Source organism: Charadrius vociferus, unplaced genomic scaffold (genome assembly GCF_000708025.1).
Source record: "Charadrius vociferus isolate BGI_N301 unplaced genomic scaffold, ASM70802v2 scaffold38, whole genome shotgun sequence".
Taxonomy (NCBI): Eukaryota; Metazoa; Chordata; class Aves; order Charadriiformes; family Charadriidae; genus Charadrius; species Charadrius vociferus.
The window spans coordinates 5,343,944-5,353,379 of NW_009650176.1; the positions used below are offsets into that span (position 1 = coordinate 5,343,944).

Sequence of the window (9,436 nt, forward strand, 5' to 3'; positions counted from 1 at the left end):
ATTTGGATCTGGTTAAGAGCACCACGCAAAAATCATTGCATTCAGTCCTTGCCATCGTTGCTGCAGTTCCTAGTCAAGTTATCTGCTATGCTAATTCTAGTGACATTTTTTTTCTTATGCTTACTATCGCTTGGGTGATGCAGAGATATCTACATTTACTCCACTCTTCTACCAAATACCCAGCTAAACTCAGGACTAGCAGTGACTGAAGTAGAAACTGAACTCTTTGATTAGCAGCTCCCAGTTAGCTACTTTCTCACAGGGAAGGCTTTCATGGAAAAGACACTGTAGTATAATCTATTTTAATTTTCCAGGTGAGAAGCCGCACAGGTGCCATTTGTGTCCCTTTGCATCAGCTTACGAACGTCATCTGGAAGCTCACATGCGATCGCATACTGGTGAAAAACCATACAAATGTGAATTGTGTTCCTTTCGCTGCAGTGACAGAAGCAACTTATCTCACCACCGCAGGCGCAAACATAAAATGGTGCCTATCAAGGGTACAAGGTCTTCCCTAAGCAGCAAGAAAATGTGGGGGGTTTTGCAGAAGAAGACCGGCAACTTGGGGTACAGCAGAAGAGCATTAATTAATTTGAGTCCACCTTCCATGGTGGTTCAGAAACCAGACTACCTTAATGACTTCACTCATGAAATCCCAAATATCCAGACTGAAGCGTACGAGAGCATGACAAAAACAACCCAGAGCAGTGGTTTGCCAAGAGATCCCCAAGACCTCATGGTAGATAATCCTTTAAACCAGCTCTCTACGTTAGCCGGACAGTTATCTAGCTTGCCACCTGAAAACCAAAATCCAGCCTCTCCTGACGTCGTTTCCTGTCAAGATGAAAAGCCTTTCATGATACAGCAGCCTGCTGCACCTGCAGTAGTGTCAGCTGTGTCAGCAAATATTCCTCAGAGTTCATCTCCGACCAGCCCAGATCCTCGGCCTACTCACAATCAAAGGAACTACAGTCCCGTGGCAGGTCCCAGCAGCGATCGCAGCGCCCACACCAGTACTCCCAGCATAAGTAACAGTCAACCAAGTACTCCAGCTCCGACCCTTCCGGTTCAGGACCCTCAGCTTCTGCATCACTGCCAACACTGTGACATGTACTTTGCGGACAATATTCTTTATACTATTCACATGGGATGTCATGGATTTGAAAATCCTTTTCAGTGCAACATATGTGGGTGTAAGTGTAAAAATAAGTATGACTTTGCTTGCCATTTTGCAAGAGGCCAACACAGTCAACATTGACTGAGAACACGCTTTCATTTAGTTTTTTAACATATTACAGTATATTTTTCATACTTGCTGAAGGAAAGCTTGCACGTTCCCTTAAGGAATATTCACATTAATCAGTTCGACAAAGGAGGCAAATTTATTTCTGCGTTGTCGTAAAACTTGCCAGGGAAATTTTGTGTAAGTTGTGGTTGTTATTTTATACATAGCCTTTCAAAAAAGCTGAGAGCGCGCTGTAAGAATTGGAATGCATTTACGTGCTTTGGTTGCTAAATTTAAGTTGCTTGCACTTAATCCCAATAAACGTTCTACAAATGTAGAAGCAGAGCGTGTGTCCTGAAACACAGGATGCAATTATCAGACTATTTACTAGGCAAGACAAAATACATTAGCCATAAAATACGAAAGGTTGATGCAGTGACAAACACAGTTACTTTGGAGACATCCTTAAAAACTTTGCTACTCCAAACTGGAAAAACACACAGAAGCAACTTTCACGTACAAATTCAAGTTTTTGCTTAGTATAGTCTAAACTCTTCCTGCTAGGGCTCAAACACTAATGTAACTATTATTTTTTTAAAATTTGTCGCAAAACTAGAAGAAAACAGGTTATTGTGAATGAAACTCTGGTGGGAAAGAAAGAAAGAGTTACAAGCTCATTGTTCACTAGTTACACAAACGAAAAATTAAATATGACACCTTACTTTAAACTACACTTACCAAAATTTTACTTGTCATTCTTTTTAAAAGGAGGTAATTTTTAAACAGTCATAATAAAGAGCTTGTAGAACTAATATATATTCCATGAGATTTTTAACTGCCTTAAACTAATTTGTACAGATGTTTAAAATTTGCACAATTAGACTTCTGTCTTGCTGATAGAAGTTCTAATAGAAACAAACAAGAGGTTTACAAATTAAAAATCATTTGTTCAGTTTTATCTCGGGCCAAGCTACAACCGAGAGGTCGCCTGTACGTTTGAAAGTTGTACGATCTAGTTTATTGTAGACTTCAGCTAACTTGAAAGTCAGTTTGTCTCGTTCCCTGCCCCAGATTTGTTGTCCTTTTGGTGTGCTAGAAATAAGGGGAAGGGCTTCTGGATTTTCTGAACTGTTTATGTAGAAGGCGGGCAAAGGCGTACTGGCTGACTGCATTTGAAGTCACTGTGATTAATAATTGTAGGTGGCAAACGGTAACTAAAAATGTATGTGAAGTCCATTGCACGTGTTTGGGGTTTTTTTTTTATACTGTACATCTCACTTGAGAAGCACCTAGGCTAATGGACAGGCACTTTAATATAAACCTAAATAAAACATCCTAGCAAAATTAATAAAAGCTCTTAATGTGCTACCCAGGAATTTGTAATGTTTCAAAAAGTGAAGAACTGTTACTCTTCCCAGATTTAGACATGCACTTTTACCTTAGTTTGTCTTACTTGAGACAAATTAAAGCTTCCCTTACATATTCCCTTTTTACTATCAGCAAAATATGGCGGCAAATGTGTTTTGTTAAAAGCGGGGAGATTTTATTAATGTTCTGCAAGTCAGAGGTTGGAATCCGAATAGCAAATGTTGGGCTTATTCAAATTTACATTGTTACGGGAGCTCCCTGAAGCCGATGAAAAAACTTACAATGCCTTCAGTGTAAGATCGACGCAGGAAAAACCACCCTCCTGAGAATTTTAGCCTTAATTTTGACTTTAATGAATTAGAAATTTGGGAGCCAAATATGTTTCTCTCTACCTAACTTACCTACTGCCGAGTTTTCTGTGCTTAAATTGAAGGAACTGGATTCTTGGCTGCACGTTGTAGTAAGGGGGTCAAAAATATGCCATTGAAGTATTTCCAACGAGGGAAGACGAATGGTAACACACTGTTGCTCCTAAAAATGTTTTTGGTTTCAGGCCTTGTCAAAATCCATTTCTGTGGATTTGTAAAACAGAATGTAATTTCCATTTTTCATAATGACGCTTTGTGATTCCAAAATATCCCTGTGTTGCTTTATACTTCTAAAGTTTATTTTATAAGCAAAACAGCAACTCTGTATGCATAAACAAAGAGAATCCTTTATTTTAAGGACTAAAGGTTGCCTGAACTGGAATCCAGTTGGAAGTTACTGCTCCTGTACAGGTTTTGTAACGTGATGCTTCCAGTCAAAGAATAACGTAGAAATGATAATTCTCTTTTGATCACATATTGATGCATTCTAAAATCTGAATTTGGCTAAAATATGGTACTAGAACTACAAACGTTGCTGTTAAAGACCATTACAATTCGTCGTTTTTGGAGGTCAGTTTCCACGCCTTTCGATAGACGATGCCAACTCCTGTTGTAGGCTCCAGCAACTCCGAGGAAACTTCTGAAACGGTGGTGGTGCTCCGGGGAGCGCCGTCCCATACTGAGCGATGCCCATCGCACCAGCCAAGCACTCCTTGGGTCGCCGCTCCAGCTTTTCTCCCCCTTAGTATCAGCAGGGAGATGAACTCCAGTGCGCGCAAACGTTTGAGATTTCATCCTTCTGTTCCGTTTATGCGGTTTCTGATCCGTTGGGACTTTCATTGGCAGTGCCTGTAAACGTTACCGACTTTTTGTGTCAGCTTGTGATTTGGCAATTTAGAAATACGACTTCTGAACCGTGATGCCCCTGAACAGAATAGTTAGGGCACTAATAGAGGTAGCTGGTAGCAAGAGGAAGCCTGCGTGATCTTACTGAAAAGGGGCCCTCGTTTAGGAGGGGATCCTCTGTTGCGGGGGACCGTATGTTCTTAATGGTAGAACTCAGCATGACAAAAAAAAAAAAAAAATCTAACCCCAAACCTTCCAAATTGTTGTTTAGAAGTATTCTAATACTGCTGACTTGATACCATCGTTTCTGCTTCGAGGTACCCAAGGAAAATAAAATTATGTTGAACATCTAGAAACTGTGGAACAGTGATAAAACTATTTTCCCGTCTCTCCTTTGCAAGCTCCTGTTCGTGGGGGGCGGTTCTTAGGCAGCAGCAGGTGGATTTGGTGTTCATCTCTGAATTCTGCAGCCACGTCCGTGGGGTGGATCCCTGCCGACGTCCTGGTCACCCTCTAGACCAGGATTCTTAATTTTTCAACCTAATACTGTGTGTTCAGTTGTGCCAAACAGTCCCCTGACTGTATCTATTTCCTTCTGTCTACTGGGTAGGTTTGGAAGGGGTATTTTCATTAGTTTTTCATGATGTTGTATATACTATTTCCTATAATTTAAGGACCAGAATTAATACTGGAAAATTGTTTCCGAGTGTGATCCTGGCAATTCCCTTGCACAGGCAGGCCTTACGCAGAGTCAGTGAGGGATACTTGTCAGGAATTGTAGGATCGAGTCCTCGGTTAGCGGGACTTTCCATATTGAGTTCTCCATGTGCTACACTGCACTCGCTTGGGTTTTGTTTGGTTTGATTTTTTTAAAAAACAACCCACATCCTTATATTATAAGGTGGTGATTAGCGTTTTAACTTGCATTAACAGGGAAGTTTGGGAATGAGCTGAAATTTTTCCATAGCTTGACTCTGTTAAGTTCTGTAGTTGCAAAACATTAACTTTGTGGGGTTTTTGTTTTTATTGTAATAGATTATTTTATAGATTTGTTGACATTTTTAACATGCACTATTTATAGTACTCTTAATACAGGCTTATTATTTTGAGACTGAATATTCCAATGGAATTCCAACATGGAAATATTAGACTGAAGATCTTGGTCGATTATCTCGGTTAATACTTAAACCAACTGTGAAGCAGCTAATAGGGAATAATAGTTGGTTTTTCACAGAAACAATGTTTAGATGAAGAGGATTTTGACATAAAATGTTGATTGGCATTTTAACAGAAAACTCGGTGCTGGAAGACACATTCCAACAGTGTTTCCTAGCAAAGTGATCTGTTGCTCTTTGTTTTGTTCCAGAATTTTTTCTTTGGGGGGGAGGGTGGGGGGTGCTTGTTTGTTTTTTGTTTCTTTTTGACGAAGGGAATGTAATTTAGAAGTCTTCACTGGCAAGTTTTCTCTTAATTTTAAGTTTCTTTGAAAATCTACAGCAAATGGATGTTCTGCTGCAGGAAATCTATTCCCTGCTGAAGCGTTTTTCATTGAGCGATCTTTGTGTATGTGCTTCTAAGTACCTGCTTTGTTAATAATATGTATTTCAGTGTAAAGAGCATATTTTGTATGCAAAAAAAAGAAACCTGTTAGAGTTGTAAAATAAATTTTATTGTGTAGTGGATGTTTTCAGATGACAAGGTTAATTCCGAAATAACTATATCTAGTGTAGTTCATGTTGTGAAGCTTTGCTTTTGTAAGATACGAATAAAATAACACTTTCTAATTAAGTCTCATGTTAATTCTTAATTACATATGCTTCAGCAGGTAGAACTGATGAACTTCGCATGACCAGCTGTAGTCTAGATAAGGCATGGGAGGTAAGCTTCCCTTTTGGGAAGAGTGTATTTGTATTTCAGTCTGCTTAAGTTGAAAATGCCTAATTTTAGAGCTGAACTAGGACACACTGTTACTCCTTTCCACTCTTAATCTTGCACATTTGATGATTTTTCTAAATTCTTTGTTTCCTTATACTCCCATTTCCTTATCAAGAGCGCACGCGTGTCTGAAATCAGAGGTTTTGTCACGGTAAGGTGGTTGTCGCTGCATATGGAACTTCTATGTATGTTGTTAACATCTGGTGCTGCCTTCAAAGTTGCTAAGTTCCTTTGGGCACTGGAGTTAATCCTACACGCGTGTGTATGCGCATGCAACTCTCAAGGGCCTTAATTTAACCACCTCTCAAATTTCTTGTTCTTTGCAGTTTCTGTCAGGCAAACAAGCAGAAAAGCCGAGAGCCCGATGTAAAAAAGGGACTTAAACTGAAGCGGGACATGGGTTAAACTGAGGTGCTGACATCCTGACATTGCTGTACTTCGTTGTTAACCCACTTCACGCTTGAAATGCTGAACTCCATCTCACTTCGTGTTTTGATTCCTTCCCAGGCACGCGGTCTGTGGAAATGCTCAGCTGCCCCTTTGACAGAGCAGAGCAGGTCACCGTCCAAGGTGCTCTTCAAACCCTCAGCTGGAGGAGGCCCTGGGAGAGCTGATCCAGCTTGAAGGTGGTCCCGCTGTAAGCAGGAAACAGGACTAGATGACTTCTAGCTGTTCTTCCCAGGCTAACTTTTTCTATGATTCTGTGAAATTTAAAATCTAAGGACGGTTTGTGGTCGGCTAGATCTTCAAAGTCCAACACAGTATGCTATACCGTGTTTCTCTTCCATAATACGGGGAGAGGAGTTAGAGGTGGCACAAGCCTCCAGAGAAGGAAGCGCCATCTCTCAGTTCTTTCCAGCTGTACTGCTGAGGGAGTACTGCATTTTAAACACTGTGGACTCCTAAATAAAACACTAACATTCTCTATGTCATTATTTTAAAATATATTTATTAACCACATTGGTTGCCTTGTGTTGGAATGAAGAAGTTACACTTGTAGCAGGGTCAGAATATTGATTTTGTACGCAAATTTGGTTTTTCAAATTATTTCCTTGCCGCAAGTCTTCCAAAAATTCTGCTTTGAGTTTGTTGAGTTCTTCTGCCAGGCTCTTCATCTCACTTGGGAGTATATTTTTATCTAAAAGAAAATGAAAACTGAACATTTTGCTTCATGTTTAAAAACAAAATTTACAGACTTTAGCTCACATACTACAAATAACCAGACTTCTGAAGGTGGTTGCCTCTGTCACAGCTGCAGGGTTGGGATTCCTTAACAATTTACCCCAAGGGAGCTTCATCGGCTTAGTCTAATGTTGCCAGCTAACACCCAGAATATGCTGCATGTACCTTTGGCATCCTTCATTGTCTGAGAGATGATGCGTCTGCATATCCCGTCAGCCTGATGGACAGTACTAGCCGCACAGATCGCTCGATCCGCTTCCTATCCAGGGCGACCAACAGAAAGGAAGAATACACGCAAACACATTAAATTTGATTTAAGCTGCCATAAACCTCTGAATTACTCTTTGAAAACAAGTAACGCGTTAGCAGCATCTCGGTGATTGGCGCAGTGCAGGCCTGCTCCTTTGAATTCGGAGGCAGGTACGTGTATCTGGGGGACAGCCAGAGACAGACACGTGTGACATGAGGAAGTGAACGTTATTTTCCTCAGTGCGATGTGAGCACTCCAAAAGGCATTCTTTTTACTGCTGCAGAACATGTAACACTGTGCTTAAAGGTAGTTCAGTGGTTTAACTTAATAAGGTGCCAGCAGTACCCATTTCAAATAGGGTTAACTTTTCTGTGTGTGCTTTTGCAATCAAGAAATGCAATAGGGATTTCTCAGTTTCTGTCACCACAGGGTTCTGAATCCAGCTCAGGAATAACTCACTCACTCATTCCCCACCAACTGAAAGAGCCGTGACTGTGAAGACAAGCAGGGCTACCTTTTGCTCAAGGTTTTCCTCGTTTGGCTTCACTGGATTTTCCAAAGCAGTGGCCAGCAAACTGATTATCTGCTCACTAAGAAAACAAACAACAGAGTAAACCACATTAATCAACCAGTTTCCCTGAAGACTCTTCTTTCATTTTGTAATGGCACCTCACGACAGAGAAAAAAGCAAGTTTTCAGTTAAATTTATGAGGCAATCGAAATAATCTTTATATAGCAAATCAGATGAAAAACAATTACAACTATAATGACAGCTGATTATTTCCAGTCTTAATGTTTCAGACAATTTACATAAATTTTCAACCACAGTTTAGAAGTGCAGTTAGTTTTGAGGTTAACTCGGCAAAGACTGATGGCTGTGAGTTCCCAACAACTGGCGTGTGTTGTGTGTAATTGGCTTCCAAAAATCACCATACGGAATACGTGTTGTGTGTAATTGACTGGCTTCCAAAAATCACCATACGGAATATTTTTACATACTGTTTAGATACAGTAAAAAGCTTCTGAAAACACAGCTCATGGAAAACCCTAGCACCAATCCAGCAACGTACTCATCCTCGAAACTGCAATCAAAACTTTTCAGAATGAGGCTGTTCTGTTCCCAAGCGTTTTTCTTGAGATCTGGCATTTCTATTTTTCTCGCCATTAAACATATTGTCTGGTCAGGCAACGGATGGCTTCTCAGACGATTTCTCTGCAAGCAGCATTCAAGTGGACACTCTAAAAATAACTGGCAGAAGCTCAAGGAATCTAAAAGAACATAAACAGATGTCCTGGTTTCAGCTGGGATATAGTTAATTTTCCTCTTAGTGATTGCTGTGAAAGTCAAAAATACATATTGTTTTAGTTGTTGCTAAGAGATGTTTATACTTTTCAATGATTTTTTTTAGCTTCCCAGAGAAGCCGAGGAGCATTGACAGAATAACAGAATGGCCAATGGACTATTCCCTACCATAGACTCAGTATATAAATGAGGGTTGACTGAGGGGCAGGAATTCGTGATCACTGCTCAGGGTGGGCTGGGCAACCAATTCACCGGGCAGCGAGAGTGATGTGTATTTTTTTACCATTAGTATTATTATTTTTCTTTTCCATTATTGTTCTATTAAACTGTCTTTATCTCAACCCACATGTTTTTCCTCCCTTTCCCCTCCTTTTCTCGCTGCCCTTCTGGGGGAAGGGGAAGAACTGCGCAAGCAGCTGCGTGGTCCTGGCTGCTGACTGGGGTTACACCATGACAACAATTTAACCTTTAAACTGTTCAAGTAAAAATTTCTGGTAGCAACATGCACAAGGAAGGCTTTACATGAACGAGTAACTTCTACACTAGCTCTCAGCCTGAAAAGAATACCAACAATTTTGCCTTCAAGGCTGCTCAAATAGTAATTTCTGAGATCAACATGCGTAAGAAAGGCTTCAAGTGACCTAGTTATTTCTAATAATAAAGTTAACTTGATGCTTACTACGCTGCAGGAATCTAGTAATTGAGAATGACAAATGCTCCACAAGAGCACTTAAAAGAAAGGCAGGTGAAGCGCGCTGAATTTCCCACAAAGCTGCAAACATTGTTATGCGTAGGAAGAAAGAGCGATTACATTTGCGAGCCAGCTGGTACACCTCGTATCTCATGCTCTGGTAATAAAAATTGTCATCCAAGATGAGGTAGAGCGGTCCAGCCGTGGCTGCGGGCGTCTCAGAACGACCGGCCCCGCCGTGACTTTCCTCCGGTGAGGAGGAGCTTCC

At 40.6% G+C, this 9,436-nt stretch overlaps 2 protein-coding genes across 2 annotated transcripts in view; one reads left to right on the top strand and one right to left on the bottom strand.

Moving 5' to 3' along the window:
- Nucleotides 1-1,560, top strand: part of IKZF5 (IKAROS family zinc finger 5 (Pegasus)) — an 8,031-nt gene extending 6,471 nt beyond the window's left edge. Inside the window, exon 4 of the mRNA XM_009892732.1 lies at nucleotides 315-1,560. Within this exon, the coding sequence (XP_009891034.1) occupies nucleotides 315-1,258 (944 nt within the window). The 3' untranslated portion in view covers nucleotides 1,259-1,560. The remainder of the gene's footprint in view (nucleotides 1-314) is intronic.
- Nucleotides 1,561-6,674: 5,114 nt separating this feature from the next.
- Nucleotides 6,675-9,436, bottom strand: part of PSTK (phosphoseryl-tRNA kinase) — a 4,516-nt gene continuing 1,754 nt past the window's right edge. The window contains exons 2-6 of the mRNA XM_009892760.1: nucleotides 9,289-9,431; nucleotides 8,205-8,443; nucleotides 7,689-7,760; nucleotides 7,090-7,183; nucleotides 6,675-6,880 (exon numbers count right to left, since the gene is read on the bottom strand). Coding sequence (XP_009891062.1) covers nucleotides 6,675-6,880; nucleotides 7,090-7,183; nucleotides 7,689-7,760; nucleotides 8,205-8,443; nucleotides 9,289-9,431 — 754 coding nt within the window. The remainder of the gene's footprint in view (nucleotides 6,881-7,089; nucleotides 7,184-7,688; nucleotides 7,761-8,204; nucleotides 8,444-9,288; nucleotides 9,432-9,436) is intronic.